This window comes from Gymnoscopelus braueri (assembly GCF_963280865.1).
Source record: "Gymnoscopelus braueri genome assembly, chromosome: 11".
Classification (NCBI taxonomy): Eukaryota; Metazoa; Chordata; class Actinopteri; order Myctophiformes; family Myctophidae; genus Gymnoscopelus; species Gymnoscopelus braueri.
The window spans coordinates 53,748,475-53,774,609 of record NC_137613.1 but is presented as its reverse complement, the minus strand read 5'-3'; the positions used below and the strand labels follow the sequence as shown (position 1 = coordinate 53,774,609).

Below are 26,135 nucleotides of genomic sequence, written 5' to 3'. Positions count from 1 at the left end.
CTGTTCTGTCATAAAATATCAAATTAGAAATATTACACTTTACTATGTTTCCCTAAACATAAGTATTCTGAACATTTTGAGCACCTCAGTAAATCTGTAGCTCCAACGGTTTAGCAGATAGAGCCATAAAGTAGTGCACCGGTTATGGTCATTTTAAAAAGGGCGTGGTCATTTTCGGGTATTTCGTCCCGGATAGAGAATTAGTCACAGTTCCTAAGTTGTTCCCTGGGGTCATATTAGCCAAGAACAGTTGAGATATTCTCTCCTAAATTAAGTGCATACATATCTTAGCCAGGTCCTAGACTAATATGAGGTTTCACCCGACAGAGACAAACTCGTCTGACAGCACAATCACCACTGTTGGGTAAAAAAATGTTTTTTTGTTAATGTGATTTCACATTTGTGACATTTACGCTAAGCTCTCAGTACTGGCTCTGCTCTTTTTTCCCTCGACACCAATTCCCTTTGCCAAAATAGTCAATATATAAGCTTGTAGATCGGTCAATGTTCCCCCAGAAAAGGGAAGTTGTTAATGTAAAAATAAATAAGATAAATAAAATAATTGGCGTCCCCCTGTAGTAACTCCTAGGGGTCGGGTCCCAACTCCTGACCCCCTGTTGAAGACCCATGCTCTAGCAATGATCACACTACAGAGCTTTAACTTTTTTTTAAACAGGAAAGCCAGTATTCTGTTTAATAAAGCAGATACATTGTCTTTCAAATGTGGTGCAAGGTCCCAAAGGTTGATTTCGAGTAAAAATAGAAAATACAATTTCACAAAACAAAACATAGGTGTGCCCTACTGTCTTAAGAGAACAGGGAAAACTGGAACTATGACAGGAAAATGGGAAAATAAGTGGAAGTGGCGCATACACACAATGGATGTTTTAATTTAACTCATTTATCACCCAAAAAACTGCTATGTAGTTCCACCTACTGGTCGGTTGTGGAACTGATCTGATATGGACTGAAGTATCATCTGAATGAATTATTCTACAATTTTATTCATACGTTTGAGAACAGAGACCATTTATCACCATAGAGAAGAATAAGCTTCCATCACTAGACATAAAAAACATATTTTATTCAGTGAGTAGGTAAAGTATTTTAACACTTAAGCTCTGTTTTATACTTACTTCATCATACAATGGTGTTGAGCCAAAATAGACCATTTTACAGCAGTGGTTCTCAACCTTTTCTGGATCAGGGCCCACTTGAAATTCGCAAAAGTGTCCCAATCGGCTGTCATGTTAAGTGGTCAGATGGGTGGGCCACGTGCATTTTCAGGGCATGTCATTTTAATGATCAATCAATCAATTGTTTTCTAACTTGGATCAATATACTATATACATTAAGGAATAGGTTCCTATTCATCACAATGAAAACTCATTTTTCAAGGTTTAAAAGAAAACATAACTTGACGTTTTTTTGTTGCTATAAATGTTTCAATTAATGTTTAAATTGATGATTAAGTAGGGTATGCTTCTACTGGCTCTACTGACCAAAGACCAACCCCTCACTCCCCTTCAAGCCAATAGCATTCGTTTTCCTGTTCCAGTCGGGACCAGAAATCCAAGATGGTGGCTTTTTAATTCGCTGAAATAGTGGCTTCAAAACGTGTCCATAGAAACCAATGGGTGGCGTTACGGCTCCCTTTGTCCATTATTTCTTATAGTCTATAATAGACATCTATCTAGCTACCAGTAGTGGAAAAAGTACTCAAATTGTTTACTTCAGTAAAAGTATCAATACTGCAATGTAGATATACTCTGTTACAAGTAAAAGTCCTGTATTAAAAATGTACTTGAGTAAAAGTACAAAAGTAATGGTATTAAAATGTACTTAAAGTACAAAAGTAAAAGTACTCATTATGCAGAATGTCCCATTTCACCCAAGTTTTCAAATGTATGTATTGTATAAAAATCTTTTGAAAATAGAAGATCTACAAGCTCACAATGCGTCGCATCGCGACGCATTGTGAGCTTGTAGATCGGCTATTTTTAAATGGCCGAAATGTAATCAAATAATTGTTGTGGAGTAAAAGTACAATATTTGTCTCTGAGATGTAGTGGAGTAAAAGTAAAAGGATCGAAAATTGGAATCACTCCAGTAAAGTAAAAGTACCTAAAAATTGTACTTAAGTACAGTACTTGAGTAAATGTACTTAGTTACTTTCCACCACTGCCATCTATCTATCTAAAACTGTAAAAACAGCATAAACCGTTTTCAGCGAGAGAATCAACTCAATGAATAAATAAAGATTAGAACATGTCGGTTGATACATTCAGCAGCTTTGCAGGCGTATGACGTATGCGTGTGTTTCACGTATAAAGCTACAGTTGTATAAAGTCCGTATTCAGAGTCTCATGTCGCTGGCTGTTTGTCGACACAACAGAGTCTTTGGTGAAATGTGGAGCCGTGTGAACCTTCATGTGGGTTACATGTTGACCCGTGTGCACCTTCATGTGGGAATCCATGGATCTCTTCTCCTGGTACTTCTTCCCGCAGACGGTGCATCCGTAGGGCTTCTCTCCGGTGTGCGTCAACATGTGACGCTTCAGGTCGATCTTCTGGACGAAGCCTTTGTCGCACAGCTGACAGCCGAAGGGTTTCTCCTTCTTGTGGAACCTCTCGTGCGTCTCCAGCGACACCTAGTGCAGTGAATCATTATTTAGCTTGGTTAAAGGAGCACGTCACCCATTTTCAACCTTATCTTCATATAATAGGTCCTCACTCTTTTAAAAAATGTATCCCACGATTTAGCTACCCTATTTTTTTCACCCAGTGCCAATTGTCTAAGTAATCCTGGGCGCGACACTCCCTCTGCCAGCCTAGAGAGAGCCCAGAGCCGAGCTCATGCCTCCTTCAATGCATGAGGAGCTAACAAGCCTTCTTGTAACATGACAGGGGGGAGGTTCCCTGGTTAGACGTAGCGCGTGGAAGGAACACGTTATTCCAACCAGTTCCCTTCCCCTCCATCAGGTGCCTCGGCTGGCCAGGGGGAGGCAGTATAGAGACCAGGATTACTGCGTGTTTGTTGTGAGGGTACCTACCCTAGGGGACACGGGGAGAAAATGCAAACTCCACACAGAAAGGCCCAACCCACAGCGTCTCCGGCGGGAATCGAACCCAAGACCTTCTAGCTGTGAGGCGACAGCGCTACCGACTGCGCCACCGTGAAATGCTAATGCTCATCCTAAGATGGCATCATTTCTTTCTAATCACTCTGTGTCTCAGAGGAGGGCTGTGGACAGTTCAGAAACCTGTCTACCAGTGACATCACCAGTAGGCAAGAATTAAAAACCTTTTTAAAAATGTGTTTATTAAAGCAAGAACAATGGCTTCTATTTCAGCATGCTAACTTTCCAGGAAGAAAAAGGCTGCAGTTTCTATTAGCTTGGATCCCCATCGATGATGTCACTGGTTTCTGAACATAATGATGATTTAGGTGTTTTTTTTTTTTTTTTTTTTGTGTCGTGTCGTATGTTGTGGTGAGTCTGTGAGCATGAATGTTGTGTATTGATGTATTGTTGGCTCACAACGCGTCATGACCCTTTGAGCTTGTAGATCAGCCATTTCCGCTATATTTGAAATATTTTCGTCTTCATTCATGTTTTCATGCACTGTGCTGGCTGCATGGCTGACTGCAGTTTGTTGTTGTCTGAGAACCACGTTGGTTGGTGCGCTGGTATGATCGGCCCGTCTGAAACTCGTCCAGTGAGAAACGTTCCGTGGTGCAAAAATAGGTGCGATTAAAATGCGTTTATTTTTTTAACGCGATATTTTTTCTGTAATCAATTGATCGAAATTAATGCGATAAAGTACCGGCCCTATAAATAATACAAAAATAAACAATGACCTTCTGGCGGAAGCGTTTTCCACACAGGCTACAAATGAAGGGTTTCTCTCCGGTGTGAATCCTCATGTGCGAGTCCAGGTTTCCGACCTGTCGGAAGGTATTACCGCACACAGTACAGCTGTAGGGTAAAAGTAACGTAAAGTTATTTATAAAACCAAACGTTACAAAGGGATAAAAACATGACAATTAAAAACAATGTAACACAAAAAGATGTTCAAAACAATAATACAACACCACTTTACACCTGGTCAGCAGTGGTGTAAAGTAACCAAGTACATTTACTCAAGTACTGTACTTACAATTTTAAGGTATTTTTACTTTAATAGAGTATTTCCAATTTTCTATTCCTTTACTTCTACTCCACTACATCTTAGAGAAAAACACTAATTTGAAAACTTTAGTTACTAGTTACTTTGCAGATTTTGATTATTATTACAAAACATACATTAACCATTTCAACCCAATAGCCTATTATACTGCACTTTAGCTATTTGAAATGAGCAGATCTACAAGCTCACAGCGCGTCGCGATGCGACACGTTGTGAGCTTGTAGATCTGCAATTTTCAAAGCATTTTTACACATTTGGAAACTTGCAAAATGGGATATTCAGCATAATGAGTACTTTTACTTTCAATACTCAAGTATATTTTAATGCAAATACTTTTGTACTTTTACTCAACTAAATTTTAAATACCAAACTTTTATTTGTAACAGAGTATTTCTACATTGCAGTATTGATACTTTTACTTAAGTACAAAATGTGAGTACTTTTTCCACCACTGGTGGTCAGATGGGTGGGTTTAAACTTGACCTGTAAGGTTTCTCTCCGGTGTGGATCCTCTTGTGCACGTCCAGGTGTTGACTCAAGGTGAACTTCTTCCCGCAGATGTCGCAGGAGTGGTTCCTGGCCTTCTCTCCGCTGTGGCTCTTGAGGTGTCGCCGCAGGACGCCGTTCTCCAGAAACGTTTTCCCGCAGAACTCGCAGATGTACGGCCGCTCCCCGCCGTGCAGCTTCACGTGGCGCTCCAGCGAACCTTCAATGAGGAAATACGAATGACTGCTCACATTCTGTCCTCAACTCTTTTGGTAATTAACCCATTCCATCAGTGGTGTAAAGTAACTAAGTACATTTACTCAAGTACTGTACTTAAGTACAATTTTGAGGTACTTTTGACTTTACTGGAGTATTTCCAATTGTCTATACTTTTACTTCTACTCCACTACATCCCGGAGGCAAATGTTGTACTTTTACTCCACTACAATTATTTGAAAACTTTAGTTACTAGTTACTTTGCAGATATAAATTATTATATTATAAAACATAAATTAACCAATTTAGCTCTATTTTATACCTAGGCTATTTGAAAATAGCCGATCTGCAAGCTCACAACGCGTCGCATCGTGACGCGTTGTGAGCTTGTAGATCTGCTATTTTTAAGTATTTGAGGACTTTTACTTTTGGTACTTTAAGTACATTTTGATACCAATACTTTTGTACTTTTACTCAAGTAAATTTAGAATTTCTGACTTTTACCTGTAGCAGAGTACTTCTACCTTAAGTAAAACATTTGAGTACTTTTTCCACCACTGCATTCAATCCGGGAACGCATACTGTGTCTTTTTTGAATTTTCGCTAAAACCATTATTTTATACTTTGGGCTATTCAAAAATAGCAGATCTACAAGCTCAGAGCACTACGACCTTGTAAATCTGCTATTTTGTTTAAAAACACCGTGAAAAGTTGTGTAAATCTTTGAATATATATGTTTTTTAACAAACATTTTCAACTCAAATCTTGCTTCTGGGGATTCGACAAACGTCTTCTAAATCCTAAAAGTTTTCTGAAACACTTATGCTGCTATAATATCAGTGGTTCTCAAACACTTTCATGTCAAGGACCCCCAAAATGATATGCATTTGGCGGCGGACCCCTATCTCAAAATATTTAGTTCCAGGGACCCCCCAGAAGCAAAGATTTGAGTTACAAATGTTCGCTTAATTTTTTTTATATATATATTCAAAGATTTACAACAAAAAAAAACGATTTTTCTAAAATAGCAGATCTACAAGCTCATAGCGTGGCACAGAGTGCCACGCTATGAGCTTGTAGATCTGCTATGAGCTTGTAGATCTGCTATGAGCTTCTAGATCTGCTATTTTTGAATAGCCCAAAGTATAAGATAATGGTTAAAGTGGTAAAAATCTAAAATGATAGATGCGTTCCCGGTCTTAATGGGTTAAAGGAGTAGTTCACCCCAAAAATGACTTATTTTCTATCAATTACACACCCCATGGAGCCTTGAATTCAAGGAGATTTGTTTGTTTTTGTCGCATTCCTAAGCCAATAATTTGATGACCGGGTGTATTTCTGGTAGGAGACTCAAAGAGTCTCCTTTGAGTCTCCTACCGGAGACATTAGCATCTTTCCGCCGGTAATCAAATTATTGGCTTAGGAATGCGACAGAAACTAAAAAATCTCCATGAATTCAATGCTTCATGGGGTGTGTAATTGATAGAAAATAAGTCATTCTTTGGGGTGAACTACTCCTTTAAGTCATTATCCAAGAATTCGAGGACACACCTTTTCGTGGGAAGTCTTTGCCGCAGTCCTTGCAGCTGTAGGGCTTGAGTCCGGTGTGAACTCTCATGTGCAGATCCATGTCACGCACGGTGGCACCACACACCTTGCACACCTTCAGCGTCTTCCTGTACAGACAGACAGACAGACAGACAGACAGACAGACAGGCCTTTATAGATCCTGGGGGGGATTCAGTCACCAGAGGCAGCACAGCAGTTAAAGTACAGATACACAAAAAAACGAAAAAGTGCTCCTCGGAGCACAAGTCTCCGCCAGGTCAGGTAGGTTATTGTGGGCCAGCAATGTTCGGAATTCGCCAATCAAGAAATATCGGACAGATCCGTCTTGATCACATGACTATAGAGATACTGTGTACCGATTTGCGTGATGTTTGGACACAATCTGTAGGAGTGATATAAAATAAATGTGTTTTTCCTGGTGGCGCTATAACAGGCCGACGTGAAGAAATGTGGGGCGGAGGTTCTGCGCTTGCATCCAGGGTGGCTGTGTGCACAGTTTCACGACGACTAACAGCGCGAGCTTGGTGGGCGGGGTCTGGCTATCAGAACACAGTGTTCTGTGGTAGTGTGAATTGACATTTGCCTGTCAGATGTCAGAACTGTTCTGGTGGGGTATGCAGCTGCCTTTAAGGTCAAATGAAGAAACAGCATCTCAAGAACACTATAGAGCAGTGGTTACCAAACTTTGTAGCTCAAGACACAAAAGAGAAATTAGACGTTTGCCCAAACTAGTGAAAATAGCAGATCTACAAGCTCATCTTCGCGCCACGTTGCGAGCTTGTGGATGTGCTATTTTCACTCATCTTAAACGTTTTTTTAAATGAATTTATGGAAATTATTTGATTTTTTAATTGTATTTATTAAATACTTTTGGAAAATGTTGGAATTGTTTTTAATTGATATCTTTTTTGTTTACATTTTTTTAATCTTTAGATGTTTTTATTTTTTTTTATGTAGGAAACGAAAAAAATGGATATTTATTCGCAACCCATACAAATTGGTCTGTGACCCAAACATGGGTCCCGAAAACAGGGCTATAAAGCAATGAGTAACCGTATACTGTACACCTGGTACAGTATCCTGCACGATGCAGAAACAAATACCGGTACACAAAATCACAGTGTCAAAATGTAGATTCAACAGAATACACTGAAATCAATACAGTGTCAACAGTATCAGCAGTACAGTAACGCCTACAGTGTTACTCTTACTGATGGCTAGAGCAGTGGTTCTCAAACCTTTTCGTGCCAAGGACCCCCAAATCGATATGTAGTAAGTGCAGGGGCGGCCTTAATGATCTGGGGGCCCGTTTCAAGAGCTAATATGGGGCCCCCATCCATATGCACCCCCCGGATTTTTTTATATTGTGGACTGAAGTTGGTTTGCTTCCATAATCCATAATGATGCATTTTCGAACTAAATTAATTAGACTATTTGCACTTCCACCATGGACAGACAGCTAAAACAACTCACTCACATGATTCACTTGAGCTGAGCCCTGATTTAATCAGATCTACATCCTCCGGACTGGGATGCGAGTCCAAAAATATTAATTAAAAAGGTTGAGGTTTCAATTGAAACGGGTGAAACATCGCAAAGGCCGCCACTGAGTAAGCGGCCGCGGACCCCACCTGAAAATATGTTGTGTCAGGGACCCCCTAGAAGCAAAGATTTTAGTTAAAAATGTTCGCCTTTTAAAAAAAAAGATTTAAAGATTTGCACATATTAATACGATTTTTTTTTAAATAGCAGATCTACAAGCTCATAGCGTGGCACTCAGTGCCGCGCTATGAGCTTGTATATCTGCTATTTTTTTTTTTATTAACTTTATTAACATTAGCTTGGGGGGGTACCCACTGGTACCCCCCAAGGACCCTTGGAGGTCCCCGGACCCCACTTTGAACGGACTAGAGAACACAGGTTTACCTGTGAGACCGCAGGTGGTCTTTCAGATCGTCCGCGGAGTCCAAGCGTTCGCCGCACACCCCGCACCTCCCGGCCGGGTCGTTCAAATGGCTCTCCGCGTGTCTGATGACGTTCCCCTTGTTCTGAAAGGCGCCGCCGCACACTTTACAGCGGTGAGCGGCGGCGGCGGTTTCCTGCTTCCTGCGTTTGGTTTTGACGGCGGAAGCGTCTTCGACGTGCATCCTCGCGTGTCTCTTGAGCTCGCCGTTCTCGACGAACCCCTGACCGCAGACCCTGCAGCTGAAAGGCGTCGTCTGCCCGGGGTCGTGAGATCTGGCGTGCCTCTCCAGAGAGCCCGCGTGGCTGAAGTCTTTGCCGCAGACGCCGCATGCGTAGGGTCTCTCGGCCGCGTGGGTCCTCATGTGCGTCGTCATGTTGCCCTTCTGGTTGAAGCCTTTGCCGCACACGCGGCAGCCGAAGGGTTTCTCCCCGGTGTGCAGTCGCCGGTGCGTCTCCTGGGCGCGGATGGACGGGAACTTCTTGCCGCAGAGGTCGCAGGTTCGGCTGGCGTCTCGGTGAGCCTGAAGTCAGGGACGGGACGATATAAAAAAAAGTCTTGTCACGACAGTGGTGGAAGACATACTATTATTTATTTTTTTACTTAACCCATTCAGTCCGGGGACGCATCTCGTGTAATTTTTTAGATTTCTGCAAATCTTTGAATATTTGTTTTAAAGCGATCATTTGTAAATCAAATCTTTGGGTCTGGAGGTCCCTGGAACAACATATTTTACAAATGTTCGCTTAAAAAAACATATATAGATATACATATATAAGATTTGCACACATTTTCACGATTTTTCAAAAGAGCTCGTGAGCTTGTAAATCTGCAAGATTCTTTCCCGGTCTAAATGGGTTAAGTAAAAGTATCAATTCTGCAATAGAAACACTCTGTTACAAGTAAAAGTCCAGTAATCAAATCTTTTGAAAATAGACAAAGTTTAAATAGGGCTGAAGTGGTTAATGTATGTTTGAAAATAGCAGATCTACGCGACGCGTTGTGAGCTTTTGGATCTGCTATTTTCAAATAGCCTATGTATAAAGGGCTAAAGTGGTTAATGTATGTTTCATAATATAATCATTCATATCTGAAAAGTAACTAGTAACTTAAGTTTTCAAATAATCGTAATGGAGTAAAACACTTGCCTCTGAGAAGCAGTGGAGTAGGAGTAAAAGTATTGGAAATTGGAAATACTCAAGTAAAGTACAAATACCTCAAAATTGCACTAAGCGCAGTACTTAAGTAAATGTACTTAGTTACTTTCGACCACTGTCCCCGTCTGTACCTGGAGGTGACGTCTCAGCTCGTCCGTGGTGTCGAGGCGATCGCCACACAGACCGCACACTCGCTCTGCGTCTCTGAGGTGCTTGTCGACGTGTTTGATCAGGAAACCTTTCCTGTCAAAGTGTTTTCCACACACCCTGCAGTGCTGAGAGCTTCTCTCCTCTGCCTGGCTGCCCACCTGAGGAATTCAGTGGTGGAAAAGTACTCACAGTTTTTAAATTGTGCGATGCAGAAACACTGTTTACAAGTAAAAGTTCTGTGATCAAAACTTACTGAGTAAAAGTACAAAAGTATTGGTATTGGAATATACTTAAAGTACCAAAAGTAAAAGTACTCATTATGCAAAAGTTATCATACATCTAAACTGTCTGCTATTTTCAAATAGCCAAAGTTTAAATTGGGCTGAAGTGGTTAATGTATGTTTGTAATAATAATCAAAAAGTAACTAAAGTTTTCAAATAATTGTAGTGGAGTAAAAGTACAATATTTGCCTCTGAGATGTGGTGGAGTACATGTAAAAGTAGTAAGTACTGAAAAGGACTCCAGCAACTGATTACTGATGAATTGAGTACAATGGACCACAATGTAAAGCAGCCCCCTGGGACTTTTTGTGTTATCCTTTCCTTTTAGCATAACGTTTGACTGTACGAATTGTACTGTTAACACTCTTGGTATTAAAGTATTCAATCAATCAAACAAACCTCATTTTCATCTTCCTCTGCCTTGCTGTCAACCTCATCTTCGTCATCATCATCGGGACTGGCCGGAGGGAGAGGTGTTTCCTCAGCTCTGCTCTGATTGGTGGAGGTGCCGGGTAGAAGATCTGCAGGGAACCATTAGCATGTTTACATCTTGCAAACCACATGTCCTCTCCTGTGTTACAAACAACTGATTTACCACATGTAGGACATAGGGATGTAAACAATCTATAATCGATTAATTGTCCTTAAGAATTTATCCGATTCAATTTATCGATTTTCAATTAATTGAAAAAGAAACATTTCTTTACTTTTTTTTTTTTTTACTTTTTTTTTCTTGAGCTAGTGAAAGTTACAGGTATGGTGTGTGTGATATCAAATGTGAGTTTACCATAATCACAGTAATCCTTAATCATATTCCATCATATTCAAGGGCTTTTGGAGAGAAATGAGACAGACTCCATAGAGCACTGCAGAGGGGAGGTTAGCCCTATTACGATCACTCCGCTATACAGCTCCGAGATGAGGTTCCACTGGGATCTCTACTGGAATCGGTGGACCGCCAGCCAAGGGTCCGTGGATTACCTTTTTCTAAAACTAATGGTGGTCTCCAAATTCTACAGATGTTTGAGGATGTTCCGGAACCCTAACTTTTTGGACCGGCGCGAAACAACCACTTAAATCGCTTATTTAGTCAGCCTGTGGCCATGTTTCCCATTCAACCCGGAAAAAAACCCTATGTCAGGGGCCAGTACTGCTCTCGGTTCGGCTACAATGGGAAACAAGGCCAAAGGCTGACTAAATAAGTGATTTAAGCGGTTGTTTCGCACCGGTCCAAAAAGTTAGGGTTACGGAACATCCTCAAACATCTGTATAATTTGGAGACTACCATTCCTTTTACCTTTTTCGCCACGATGTGGCGAAAAAGGTAATCCACGGACCCTTGGCGGGCGGTCCACCGATTCCGGAAGAGATCCCAGTGGAACCTCATCTTGGAGCTGTATAGCGCAGTGAGAGGTTTGTAATGGGGATAAGGGGAGGTGTGTGTGTTTCTGTGTCCAGCTGATGCCCGTTGACGCTCGTTAATGTTATACGTCAAGGCAATTATGTTTCTGCACTCATTTTCGGTTTCGGACACACATTTTCCTTTTGGTCCTAAAAAACGCAGCTTATCAATTAATCGATAATTTGCATCCCTAGTAGATCATGAAGGACCACAATGGAAACAAGTCCCCAGGACTTTTGTGTGTTATCCTTTCAGCCCAAATGTCTGACTGTACCTCGTGTTGTTTACATTTCTGTCTAATAAATCTTTGACTAGCTTTTAATTTTTAATTTTTTTTTAATCTCCTTAACTGCTGGGCTTTTATTATCTGTCCTTATTTTTTTTATTTTTGTAAATTAATGCCCTACTTCATCATACAAGGGTGTCGCACAAAAGTAGTGTGAGCTTGTAGAACTGCTATTTTCACTATTTGTATATGTTTTAAATATATATATATTTTTAAAGGTAAAAGGTTTCCATATTTAGTCTATTTTGTAGTAAAACCCAACTCAATTTATTCACCAAAATGTAGCTGCACTAAACAATTCTGCCCAGCAGGTGTCGCCGGTGTGCAACATCTGTATTGAATCTCAGTGGAGCTGTTCTCTGTGTATTTGAAATGAACCTACCAGTTGTGGAAAAAGTACTCTAATTCTAATAAGTAAAAAGTACTCTAATTCTCTAATTCTAATTCTAATAAATAAAAATACTCTGTTACAAGTAAAAGTCCAGAATTCAAAATTTACTTGAGTAAAAGTACAAAAGTATTGGAATCAAAATGTACTTAAAGTACCAAAAGTAAAAGTACTAACATATTTGATAATAGTAGATCTACAAGCTCACAACGATGCACGTGTTGTGCGCTTGTATATCGGCTATTTTCAAATAGCCTAGGTATAAAATAGGGCTAAAGTGGTTAATGTATGTTTTATAATGTAATAATTTATATGTGAAAAGTAACTAAAGTTTTCAAATAATTGTAGTGGAGTACAATACTTGCCTCTGAGATGTAGTAGTGGAGTAGAAGTAAAAGTATTGAAAATGGGAAATACTCCAGTAAAGTAAAGATTCCTGAGTAAATGTACTTAGTTACTTTACACCACTGATTTTAATGAACCTACCTGTAGTTGTTCTCTCCAACATAATGAAGATGTGAGTGACAGCTGTCATCAGTCTGTCTGTCACCAGCACACGAAGGACAGACAGACCTTTATCTGCATCTAAACTCTTAGATTTAAATAAAACTATAATGTCTTCTGCTGCTGAGACCAGCTGCTGTCTGATCACTGAGTCTATGGACGACATGGTTACAACACCTTACTGTAATAAAAAGTTAATAATAACTTTACTTTATACTAGCGATGTTTGATATTGACTTTTCTACCGATATCCGATATTGTCGAACTCCTAATTTCCGAAAACGATACCAACCGATACAGATATATATATATATTTTTTAAATCCGATACCGATATTTTCCGATATTATATTGTTATGCTAATATCGACCGATAATATCGGACATCCCTACTTTATACTTTACTTTTAGGGCTGGGCGATATGGACACGATCAAATATCATGTGGTTCATACCTCGATATCGATATTGTGGGGATATAAGTATGTACACAAAGAGATGTGTGTTGGTGACTGATCATCAGTAATGTTGTCTACATGATCATACCATTTTACAATAATACTTATATAACAAATAAAGTAGATGAAGGTAAATAATGGATCAAGTAATAGGTACGTCCAGAAAATAATTTACAGTAAAAACACAACACTTAATTGTAACAAAATGAGTTTCCAGCAAATCTTTTTTTTAAATACTATTTCTCCTACACAAATCCAGTATTTTTTACAATAAGTTTGTTCTCTTATCCTCTTTTCAACTTTTCCCCCCCAATCAATTCTCTTACAAAGATCCTGTATTTCCTCTTTTTCCTTCCTGCTGTTTGCATCACGATATATTTTTTGTTATTAAATCAGTTTAAATTGTCACCAGTTTGAATCGATTTACGATAAATCGTTACATGCCTACATATCGTCCAGCCCTAGTTTAAAGTACTTTACTTTACTTTACTTTATTTGAATATTTTTCTTCCCTGTCAGAAATCAAAACAAAGAAACGAGGAAATGTAAACAAACATCAGCAGGCTCACTTCTGGGTTACGTCAAGGAGAACATAGAAGAAGGAGAGGGCAATAGCGTCACTTTCTACACCGATACGGGTCGAGGTCGGCTCTAAACGTGACGTATGTGACCTTTTCTTCAGTGGTGGAAAGTAACTAGGTACATTTACTACTTAAGTACTGTACTTATAAGTACAATTTTGAGGTATTTGTACTTTACTGGAGTAGTTCCAATTTCCAATACTTTTATTTCTACTCCACTACATCTCAGAGGCAAATATTGTACTTTTACTCCACTACAATTATTTGAAAACTTTAGTTATAGATACTTTGTAGATTTTGATTATTATTTCAAAACACACATTACCCACTTAAGCCCTGTATACATTTTGGCCATTTGAAAATAGCCGATCTACAAGCTCACAATGCGTCGAAAAGCGATGCATTGTGAGCTATATCTGCTATTTTCAAAAGATCTTTATACATTTAAAACCTTTTGAAATGGGACATTCTGCACAATGAGTACTTTTACTTTAAGTACATTTTGATACCAATACTTTAGTACTTTTACTCAAGTACATTTTGAATTCCTGACGTTTACTTGTAGCAGAATATTTCTACATTGCAGTATTGACACTTTTACTTAAGTAAAACGTTTAAGTACTTTTTGCCAGACCCAAGGGGTCGGGCTTACATGAGGCTTTGTATCTGTTTTCTCCATACATACATGGGCATGGTCACTTTGTCCCCCGGCCCCAGCCAAAAAAGTCTGTCTCCCTTTCGTCCCCTTTCGTCACGAACTATTCATGACATCATTATTATGTCACAAAAATGATAAAATGATTTATGCTTTTCAGTTATAAAGTGGTTTGTAGGTGTGTTACATACTAGGACTTCATTCTGGGTCTGGCAGAACCACTCCTGGTCTTGTTTCCACCACTGGTCCTCTCCCTTTACTCCTTGGCTCACGTTTTGAAACGTGGTGACGTAGATACCACCGCGACCGGGCCGCGCCCACCGCCCCCTTGCGTGACGTCATTGAGGCGCGCCTCCACCATTCCCAGTGTAACGTGGTAAACAAACGGCTCAGGGTTTCTGGTCTCTCTCGTCAACAAAGCGTTGAAAGTAACGTCTCCGTTGCCATGGAAATGACGTTAAGCACTTAAGGTTGGGCTCGGGGTTGTCGTCGTCAAGGTTACCAGGAGGCTCGTGACGTTTAAAAGGTAAATAAATGACGTTTTTTACATTTTTTATGTCGTGCCCAGGTCTGACGTCACGGCCCTATCCCACGAGGAGGCTCTGATGGTTAGTTTAGTTGTAACATTTATATTAAAGTGCTAAACTACCCACTGTACTTATAACTACTACTATCAGGCAGTGGTGTAAAGTAACCACGTACATTTACTCAAGTACTGTACTTGAGTACAATTTTGAGGTATTTGTACTTTACTTTTACTTCTACGCCATTACATCTCAGAGGCAAATATTGCACTTTTATTCCACTACTATTATTTGAAAACTTTAGTTACTAGTAGTTACTTTGCAGATATAAATTATTATATTATAAAACCTACATTAACCACATTAATCCTATTTTATACCTATGTGAGCTTGTAGATCTGCTATTTTCAAACATTTTTGTACTTTTACCTTTAGTAAGTATATTTTGATGCTTACTTTACACCACTGTCAGACAGTGGTGTAAAGTAACTAACACAAGTACATTGGCACGACTATACAATGAACACAAAAAGCTTGTTGCCATTGTGGTCCTGACCTGTGTATTCAATTCATCAAGACATTCAGGTATAAGTTGTTGAGGTGAGGACAGAGTTCCTCTGTTCCCTCAGTCCTTTGTTCCCTAAACCCCCCCAACTCTAAACAGACCCCACTACTAGCAATGACCAGTGGTGGAAAAATTACTCAAATGTTTTACTTAAGTAAAAGTATCAATACTGCAATGTTGAAATACTCTGTTACAAGTACAAGTCTGGAATTCAAAATTTACTTGATTCAAAGTACAAAAGTAATGGTATCAAAATTTACTTAAAGTACCAGAAGTTAAAATACTCATTATGCAGAATGTCCCATTACACAAGCATTAAAATGTATACAAATCTTTTGAAAATAGCAGATCTACTAGCTCACAATGCGTCGCATCGCGACACATTGTGAGCTAGTAGATCTGCTATTTTGAAATGGCCGAAATGTATATAGGGCTGAAGTGGTTAATGTATGTTTTGTAATAATAATACAAATCTACAAAAGAACTAGTAACTAAAGTTTTCAAATAATTGTAGTGGAGTAAAAGTATAATTATAAAAAAAGGAATTAAAAAAATTCCAAAAAGGTAGCACATCCAAAAAAATTCAATTAAATGGAGGACAAATTACTCACATTTCCACTTTTTTTATTGGCACACCAATAAATTGAACGCTTACGCGTTTCGGCTATGAGCCTTCCTCAGAGCATTCATATCACATCAATTCAACTCACTTTATACAAAGGGTCAGAGTTCACCAACAGCTGAAATCTCAAGTCAATCACCAAGGTCCAATCACTAGTATGCAAGAACACAGACAATTACAGGTAATTTGAGGCATATATCATAAAGTAACAAATTAACACATCCAATACACAGTGAAGGGGTATCAAAGATAGTCTTAACCCAAAAAGCATTTTAAGCTATAATCATCATTAAGTCCATTGGGTGTCATAGTGTTGAGTGTGTATATCCACTGCATTTCTCTCTGGGCCAGTTTCTTTAGAATATCACCTCCTCTGATAGGCATCACAATTTTCTCAATCCCACAGAATTTTAATGAAGAGGGTGAACCATGATTTGCTTCAGCATAATGTTTTGCAATTGCATAATCCATATTTCCTGTACGGATTGCAGTTTTGTGCTCTGATATTCTTTGTTTGAGGGGTCGTTTAGTTTGTCCTACGTATGCTAGACCACAGGGACATAACAGCATGTAAATCACATGTGTCGATTTGCAGTTGATAAATTCATGAATAGGAAACTTCCTTCCAGTGTGGGGATGATTGAATGATTTCTTGTCTGTTGTGTTGTTGCAACAGGCACAGTTACCACATCTATACATTCCAGTTGTTGTCAGCCATGTGGTCTTCTTTTGAACCATATTTCTGTACATGACTGTACCTTTGATTGTGGGTGCTCTCCTAAATGCAACAAGGGGTGGGGATTTGCAGAGGTCTTTCACAGATAAAAGTATAATATTTGCCTCTGAGATGTAGAGGAGTAGAAGTAAAAGTATTGGAAATATTGGAATAATTGGAAATACTCCAGTAAAGTAAAAGTACCTTAAAATTGTACAGTACTTGAGTAAATGTACTTAGTTACTTTACATCACTGCTAGTACCACTACCACTACCAGTAACTAGTTAGTACTACCACAACTAGTAATGTAATACCACTAATTAATTCCAGTACTACTGATAATAGTAATGCTACTAATACTAATGCTACTACTGATACTGATGACTTGTGTTTGTGTTTTGTTTTGATGTCAGTGTCTCCAAACACAGTAAAGAGAATAGTGTCGCACACTTGTAGCTGCTTTGCTAAATTGTTTATTTATGTTTTATTTCTTTCAAGGTTACAAAGAGGGACGTTTTGGAGCCCATGCTGTTCTTCAGACTCTTCAGACAGTGTCTTCAAACAACAAACAAGTAATTTAATGTAATGTGTAGGGCTGTCACCATCATGCCATTTTTACTTGACAATTAATTGTCATGCAGATAATTGCGAATAACAATTTAATTTGTGTTTTTGGCATTGAACAAATATGAATACAATTAAAATTTTGATTGATTGATTGAATACTTTATTAGACAGACATGCAAACAGCATGAGGTTGGTACACATTTGGGCTAAAGGGATAACATCAAAAAGTCCTGGGGACTTGTTCCATTGTGGTCCTATGCATTCAATTCATCAACATAGCATAAAAAATAACACTAATATACAATATCATCAACACATATAAACACACTATATGTACAGAGGTGAAAAGGGGGGGGGGGGGGTGTAGGCAGTGAATGCCATCACCTTTCTATGGGAGAAGTGAGTTTACCTCCCCTTCTGGTCTCCTGATAGATGGCTTTTCAGGCCTGTTTTTTAAGCAGAGTGGTGGAAAGTAACTAAGTACATTTACTTAAGTACTGTACTTAGTACAATTTTGAGGTATTTGTACTTTACTTGAGTATTTTCAATTTCCAATACTTTTACTTCTACTCCACTACATCTCAGAGGCAAATATTGTACTTTTACTCCACTACAATTATTTGAAAACTTTAGTTACTAGTTACTTTTCAGATATAAATTATGATATTATGAAACATACATTAACCACTTTAGTCCCATTTTATACCTAGGCTATTTGAAAATAGCCGATCTACAAGCTCACAACGCGTCGCGTGTGAGCGTTGTGAGATCTGCTATTTTCAAACATTTTAGTACTTTTACTTTTGGTACTTTAAGTACATTTTGATGCCAATACTTTTGTACTTTTACTCAAGTACATTTTTTATTCCAAACTTTTACTTGCAACGGAATACTTCTACATTGCAGTATCGATACTTTTACTTAAGTAAACAAATTGAGTACTTTTTCCACCACTGTTTTTAAGGGATGGTGTCAGAGCATTCCACACTTTGGTGGCAGTGCAGTAGAAAGAGAATTTACCCATGTTTGTTCTAGGTGGGTGGTACCAGGTCGTTGTTGTCGCTCCCTCTAGTATTGTGGCTGTGGGTGGCACTCACTTTTTCTGTTAGCCTTTTAGGGTTTTGTACACAAACACACACACACATTATGACAAATAACTTAAAGGTGTAGTTCACCTAAAAAAGGATTTATTTTTTATCAATTACACACCCCATGAAGCATTGAATTCATGGAGATGTTTTAGGTTTTGTCGCATTCCTAAACCAATAATTTGATGACCGGGTCAACGGTCAATAGGAGTCTCATACTGGAGACTCCGCCACTCATCAAATTATTGGCTTATGAAACAAACAAAAAAAGGCTTCATGGGGTGTGTAATTGATAGAAAAAAGAAGAAAAAATTGGGTGAACTACTCCTTTTAAATATATAATGATAATAATAATAATAAAGAAATGACTGACATATTTAATCGTTTTATACTTTCAAAATATTTTCTAAATAGTGGAATTACCCGACCTACAAGCTTACAAAGCACTATTTCCACTATTTTGGGAAAATATTTGAAAATGCATGAACATTGTTCAATGATTTTCAACATGGAAACGATTATGAAAAATGATGGTGATTATCTCTCAGATAATTGTGATTAAGCGATAATGTAATAATCCATAAATAAACAAATAATTGCATTTAATTTGGTGTGTTTAGTTTGATGAGTCTACATCTCCAAACGACAATCTAATACATTTAATTTAACCCATTAAGACCTGGAACGCATCTGTGTCACTTTAGATTTCTTTGGCTATTCAAAATGCAGATCCGCGCTATGAGCTTGTAGATCTGCTATTTTGGAAAAATCTTGAACATTTTCTTTTTTAATATATTTTTTCAAAAACCTGTTAGGATTTAGAAAACATTTTTAAGAATCGCCTCAGGTCTTAATGTGTTAATGTGTTTTTAGTTTGGTGAGTCGGCGTCTTCGAACGACCAACGCGATGTTCTCCAAGAACAAGAAGAACGGCGTGCCGGACCGATGGCTGGACTACCGGGCGGTCGGGGGGAGGATCCCCGGGACGCGCTTCATCGCCTTCAAGGTCCCCCTGAGGCCCGGCCTGACCCGGCAGGTCCCGCCGAGCGAGGCGTTCGGTCCCTGGGACCTCCTGGACGCTCTGCGGGAGAACGGCCAGGAGCTGGGCCTGATCGTAGACCTAACCTTCACCACCCGATACTATAAGCTCCACGACCTGCCGCAGTCCCTGCTTTTTATCAAGGTTAGTAGTATACTTTTTAACCCATTTAGACCTGAAGCCGATTCTACAAATGTCTTCTAAATCCCAACAGTTTTCTTAAAAAAAACGTATGTTTCTATAATCAGTGGTGCTCAAACTTTTTCATGTCAAGGACCACTCAAAATGATATGTATTTGGCCGCCGACCCCCATCTCAAAATAGGACCGGTAGGCAGCGGTTCCGGTAGGAGATACAAAGGAGACTCTTTGTGTCTCCTACCCGGAACCGCTGCCGGACATCAAATTATTGACTTAGGAATGAGACAAAAACAAAAAAATACCCATGAAGTCAAGTCTCCATGGGGTGAGTAATCAATAGAAAAAAAGTCATTTTGGGGGTGAACTATTCCTTTAACTATATTAACTAGAGTTGTTCCGATACAGCCTAAAATGCTGGTATCGGCGAGTGTGCCAGTCTAGGCCGATCCGATACCACGTCATTTAACACATGATGATATGTCATAATAGTAATACATTTTGATTGCTTCAGCTGATGATGCACAACTGTTTTATATTCTTACTGTACTATTAAAGTTATTATTTTACTAACTTGTAGCTGCACTTTAAACCCATTAACGCATCTGTGTAAGCCCTTTAGCCATTATCTTATACTTTGGCTATTCAAAAATAGCTGATATACAAGCTTGAGCTTGTAGATCTGCTATTTTTTTTTAAATAGTGAAAATGTCTGCAAATCTTTGAATATATATATATATATATATTTTTTTTTTAAAGAGAACATTTTTAATTCAAATCCTTGCTTCTGGGGGTCCTTGGAACAACATATTTTCAGATGGGGGTCTGCGGCCAAATACATGTAATTTTGGGTGGTCCTTGACATGAAAAAGTTTGAGAACCACTGATATTATAGCAACATAAGTAAAAAAAAAAACATTTGTAGAATCCCCCAGAAGCAAAGATTTGAGTTACAAATGTGCTGTCCGGCAGAAACCAGATAACTCCATTTTGACGCTTTTGCATTTTTTTCCATAAATCAGGGCCATTGAACACCCTTTACGTCTGTGTTGGTAAAAAAAATATTGAACCAATGAAAAGCATTAAAAAGCGCTTCTGACAAAACCAGCTAACTCCATTGGATCCTCAAACTTTCTGCTAAACCAGCTAACTCCAGCGGAGTTAGCTGGTTTTGTTGACTCCAGGCTCCACCCCCTTTCGACCTCCAACCTCATTGTGAGCTTGGAGGTCCATTCAGCTGTTCTTATCAATGATGAACAAAACCTCCTAACTCCACTTTTTTTCCATTTCCTGAAAAATGAACATTTTGGAGTTAGCTGGTTTCTGCCGGACAGCAGAGATATATATTCAAAGATTTGCACAAATTCTCACGATTTAAAAAAAATAGCAGATCTACAAGCTCGTAGCGCGGCGCTTCGAGCTTGTAGATCTGCAATTTTTGAATAGCCCAAAGAAATCTAAAAATGACACACAGATGCGTTCCCGGTCTTAATGGGTTAACAAATTGGTATCGGTACATCTCTATAATGAACTGTTGTCTCCATGTAGATCTTCACAGAGGGCCACCAGGTTCCCAGTGATCAGACCATCCTCAGTTTTAAACGGGCCGTGCGTCACTTCCTGCGAGAGAATCCCGACAACGACAAGCTGATCGGCGTTCACTGTACGCACGGACTGAACCGCACCGGGTACCTGGTCTGTCGATACCTCATAGGTACCAGTGTTTACGCATATCTATTTTTTAATAACAGACCTCGCATGTCCTTGGTTTCAGTGATGGAAGGAGTACTCACATCTTGTACTTAAGTAAAAGTAAAAGTACCCTATTGTAGAAATAGTAGTCCAGTATTCATAATTGACTTCCGTAAAAGTTGAAAAGTATTGGCATCAAAATATACTTAAAGTACCAAAGGTAAAATTACTCATTGTGCAGAGGGTCCCATTTTCAAATGTATAAAATATATAAAAATCCTTTGAAAATAGCAGATCTACAAGCCCACAGTGCGTCGCCTTGCGACGTGCTGTGGGCTTGTAGATCTGCTATTTTCAAATTGCCAAAGTATATAGGTCTGAAGTGGTTTTGTAATAATAATCAAAATCTACCGAGTAACTACTAACTAAACTTTTCAAATAATTATAGTGGAGTAAAAGTACAATATCATTGCATCCTTTGTAATGTGAATATTGCACACGTTTGTATTGCCATTGTGAAGCCCTGACCTGTAGTATCACATCTAATCTTTGTCTGTCTGTCTCTCTTTGTCTATCCCTTCTGTCTGTCTGTCTGTCTCTCTCTCTCTGTCTATATGTTTGTCTGTATGTCTCTCTCTTTCTCTGTCTGTCCCCTCTGTCTCTCTGTCTCTCTTTTTGTCTGTCTGTCTCTCTCTCTCCCTCTCTCTGTCTATCTGCCTGCCTGCTTGTCTGTCTGTCTGTCCGTCTCTCTTTGTCTATCCTGTCTGTCTGTCTGTCTGTCTGTCTGTCTGTCTCATACAGATGTGGATGGGTTTAACCCCGGGGAGGCGGTGAAGCTGTTCAACTCGTCCAGAGGTCACCGCATAGAGAGACAGAACTATTTAGACGACCTCCAATCAGGGCCCAGGAGGAGCAACGAGGGGATGGACCAGTCTGAGCAGGACCCAATGAGAGGCCTGGCCGCAACCCGCCCAGAGTGCCTTCCCATTGGAGAGGACAGACAGCTGACCCGCCCGCAGAGCGTTCCCATTGGACAGGACAGACAGCAGTGGTCCAGGATGGACGGACACGCGGAGGCCGTCCGTCAAAGAGCGGCGCCCAACCAGAGCTGGGGGCGAGGGGTGAACCACCAGTCGCATCCCAGAGGAGGCGGGACTAACTGGTCTCACCACAGAGAGGTGCACCACCAGTCGTGGAGAGGCGAGACGAACCAATCACATTCAAGAAGAGGAGGGTCTGACCAATCACATCCGAGAGGAGGGACTAACCAATCACATCCGAGAGAAGGGACTAACCAATCACATAGGGGCCCCCCCCGAGGCCAGGGCTTCCCCCCCGTAGCTCCGCCCCACCAGGGGTATCTCCACGGCGGCGATGATGGACTCCTCCCCCCTCCTCCCCCCTCGGAGTGGATACACCCCTCTCGCGCCGGCTCCGCCCATCACAGGGGGCGGTCCTCTCCTCCCCCCCCGCAGTGGATACACCCCTCTCGTGCCGGCTCCGCCCATCACAGGGGGCGGTCCTCTCCTCCCCCCCCGCAGTGGATACACCCCTCTCGTGCCGGCTCCGCCCATCACAGGGGACGGTCCTCTCCTCCCCCCCCGCAGTGGATACACCCCTCTCGTGCTGGCTCCGCCCACCACAGCGGGCGGCCCTCCGGCACGAAGAGGCCCTTGGACCGCCCCCCGCCCCGCCCCTCCTCCCAACCCAACCACGACGCCTCCCCGTCCTTCCAACAGGAGAAGAAGAAGAAGAGCCGAGACCACCGGCACCGCCCCCCCGGCCCCCCGCACCCCTCCCACCTCCCCCGCTACGCCCCCACCTTCCCCCCGGAACACGAGTGAAGTGCGACACCGTCTCAACGCCCCCCCCCCCCCCCCCCTCTGTCTTTCCAGCTGAGAAAGACCCGTTAGTGTGCCTAACTGTGTTCTTACTGATAGCACCCGCATCCTGACATGCAGCCACACGAGCCAGTGAGGAAAAAGCCACTTAAAGACGAGCGCTGACGTACGGTGAGCGACCGCAACGTTGTGCAGCGAACCCTCTTGATACCACCCCATTCGGATGCTATCAATGCACTGAATGGGACATTATCACGTTTTATCAGACCATTGAATGGGCGAGTAGGCGACATTTATCAGACCATTCATTGGGCGTAATCATTGTCACGATAACAAATTTAAGTTGACGATTAATTGTCTCTCAAATAATTGCGATTAACGATTTAATTGTGTGTTTGGCGTTGAACATTATTGGAACATATGAAGCCTGTTAGGCTTCGTGATCAAAAATTGCACATGGCAGATATGACAAATAACTGAAATATACTAAAGTTATTGACATTTAAAAAATGATTATACATGTAAAAAAAACTAAGCAGAAATAGCATCTACTATTTCTGCTTTTTCTTAAAATTTGAAAATGTGCGAAAATCTTTCAACATGGAAACGATTATGACGATTATGCAAAAACAATTGCGATGATCTCAAATAATCGCGATTAGACAATTATGTAATAATTGTGACAGGCTTACTACTGACCTACCAACGGAGATGACTTAAAAAGACCATGACGGAGGCGGGCAGTCTCAAGCGAACTGGAGCCACGTGAGGGACCACCGAGCGAGCTAAAGCGAGCGAGTTGCCGTCCCGAACGTTGCGACGTTCGCTTGAGCCTACTCAGCGCCGTTCGAGTTATGTACCGATAGGCACAGAATGGTAAATCATGTTGTGGGACTGCTCTGCCTCCGGGTAGGTCAGTATCTCCTGATTACGCCCAATGAATGGTCTGATAAATCGCGGGTAGGTCAGTATGTTGCCTACTCGCCCATTCAATGGTCTGATAAAACGTGATAATGTCCCATTCAGTGCATTGATAGCATTCGAAGCCGGTGCTAATATCCTTTGGCTCTGTCTCTATTTGGAGCGAGTTTTGGCACACTCGTCGTGTACCCGCCTCAAACTTACATTTTATTTTATTGGTGGAGATCTGCACGCTGCTTTTCATCTGTTCCTGGAATGCAGCTCTTTAAGATTGTCACACATTGTATTAAGAGTTTAAAGGGATAGTTCACCCCCAAAATGACTTTTTTTCTATCGATTAGTCAACCCTACCGGAACCGCTGCCTACCGGTCCGCTGGTTATCAAATGAATGGCTTAGGAATGTGACAAAAAACTAAAAAATATCCATTAATTCAATTGATAGAAAAAAATATTTTTTGGGGGTGAAACTATTCCTTTAAGGAAATCAGATGTTCAAATTGCATAGTAGAACGGACAACACATCTATCCCACTTTGCTCAACACACTTCATATTTATAGTTCAGGACGGGTCAAAACATGGTATGGTGAGCCCCTTATCTAGTGGTTATTTTATATTTACCGAAGTGTGTGTGTGTGCGTGTGCGTGTGCGTGTGCGCGCGCGCGCGCGCGTGTGCCTGCCTTCGTGCTGTTGCTTGAGAAAGCATTAGTTAGTTCTAGTCATTCATGATCTTAGTTCATTTGATTGGTTCAGGCTATGCCGCAAAAAAACACCATGGCCGACGCTACGTGTCGGGACCGTTTCGTGAGATTTTGTTAGCCAGATCACTCGCTCTCTGGCTGTCAGGATGGGGTGTGAGACAGGATGGGGTGTGAGACACTATGGGGTGTAAGACAGGGAGTGTTCGTTGCTGTCGGGTAGGCCTGACCGCGATTATTCGAATCGTCGACTAATCAGTCGAGGGGAGATTGGCCTAATTTGTTATATTAATTAACTAATAGTTTGCCAAAAATAGGATATACGTCATGATTTATTGGGAGAAACCAAGCAAGTACATGTTAAATCAGACATTAACCCATTAAGACCTGAGGCCAATTCTACAAATGTTGTCTAAATCCCAACAGTTTAAAAAAAAAAACGTATGTTGCTATATCAGTGGTTCTTAATCTTTTTCATAATTGTCAAGGACCCCCACAATTATATGTATTATGTATATGCCAATCTCAGTGGAATCATGCAACAAAAAAAAAGTTAAATATATATATATATTTATATATATATATATATTTTTTTTTGTGTTGCATTAGTCAACATTTGGCCAATCAGATTCGACTATAGAAATCCTTAGTCGGGGACAGGCCTACTGTCGGGCAGAAACAAAAACGTTACTTTTTTTACTATCATTAGAAAAAAACATGTTAAAATTGTGAAAATAGCCGATCTACAAGTCCACAACGCCTCGCGATGCGACGCGTTGTGGACTTGTAGATCGGCTATTTTCTCTCCTTTTGTGTGACACTCCTGTATGACAAAGTAGGGCATTAAAAGACGTAAAAAGTTGAAACATGGAGATGCAAGGTTTCTGCCCGACAACACAGGGATTGTATTTGAACACTTAACCGTTGGTTAGTTGGTCTGTTGGAGAGTGCCTTGATAAAATGAACACTGCTTCTCAACGTGGGGGCCTGGGGACCCCCAGGTGCTCACGGGGGGGTTCCAGGGGGTCCCCAGCAACAACAAAAAAAGATAGTTAGGAATGGAATGGGACCTTTTTACAGGTCTGTAAGTCTCAGAGTTCAAATAACAGAGGATTTGACGGTGTAGATTGGGGGGTCCTAGAGATGAACATGGTTTCAAAGGTTAGGTTTCAGATGGGGGTCCGTGGCCTCATGCATATGAAACGGGGGGGGTCCTGGAGTTTTTCTAATTTTGACGATTTTACAAAAATAGCAGATCTACAAGCTCGTAGCGCGGCACTCGGTGCCGCGCTATGAGCTTGTATATCTGCTATTTTTTAATAGCCTAAAGAAATCTAAAAGTGACACAGATGCGTTCCAGGTCTTAATGGGTTAAATGGTCCTGTGAGAGCTAAAGGCCCACTTCACCCATTTGCATCGTATCTTCATATATTTGCTCCTCAC

General features: G+C 40.5%; 2 protein-coding genes across 5 annotated transcripts; one reads left to right on the top strand and one right to left on the bottom strand.

Moving 5' to 3' along the window:
* Positions 1 to 734: 734 nt before the first annotated feature.
* Positions 735 to 13,564, bottom strand: LOC308095793 (uncharacterized protein). Of its 3 annotated transcripts, XM_080442861.1 has the most exons (9): positions 12,574 to 13,564; positions 10,411 to 10,532; positions 9,711 to 9,887; positions 8,386 to 8,945; positions 6,442 to 6,566; positions 4,672 to 4,894; positions 3,860 to 3,977; positions 2,460 to 2,651; positions 735 to 2,426 (listed from the first exon to the last, which is right to left on the bottom strand). In XM_080442861.1, the coding sequence occupies exons 1-9, from the start codon at positions 12,755 to 12,757 to the stop codon at positions 2,334 to 2,336; spliced, it is 1,794 nt and encodes a 597-aa protein (XP_080298987.1). In that variant the 5' UTR covers positions 12,758 to 13,564; the 3' UTR covers positions 735 to 2,333. The 3 variants fall into 3 exon arrangements, with proteins under 3 accessions (XP_080298987.1, XP_080298985.1, XP_080298986.1); XM_080442859.1 differs by having other exon boundaries at positions 735 to 2,651; XM_080442860.1 differs by having other exon boundaries at positions 735 to 2,651; positions 9,711 to 9,875.
* A 1,087-nt stretch (positions 13,565 to 14,651) lies between these two features.
* On the top strand, positions 14,652 to 25,896 carry dusp11 (dual specificity phosphatase 11 (RNA/RNP complex 1-interacting)). Of its 2 annotated transcripts, none has more exons than XM_080441831.1 (5): positions 14,652 to 14,808; positions 17,208 to 17,281; positions 19,238 to 19,547; positions 21,089 to 21,254; positions 22,034 to 25,896. In XM_080441831.1, exons 2-5 carry the CDS (start codon positions 17,235 to 17,237, stop codon positions 23,074 to 23,076), a joined length of 1,566 nt encoding a protein of 521 aa, XP_080297957.1. In that variant the 5' UTR covers positions 14,652 to 14,808; positions 17,208 to 17,234; the 3' UTR covers positions 23,077 to 25,896. The 2 variants fall into 2 exon arrangements, with proteins under 2 accessions (XP_080297957.1, XP_080297958.1); XM_080441832.1 differs by having other exon boundaries at positions 17,208 to 17,298.
* The last annotated feature ends 239 nt before the right edge of the window (positions 25,897 to 26,135 follow it).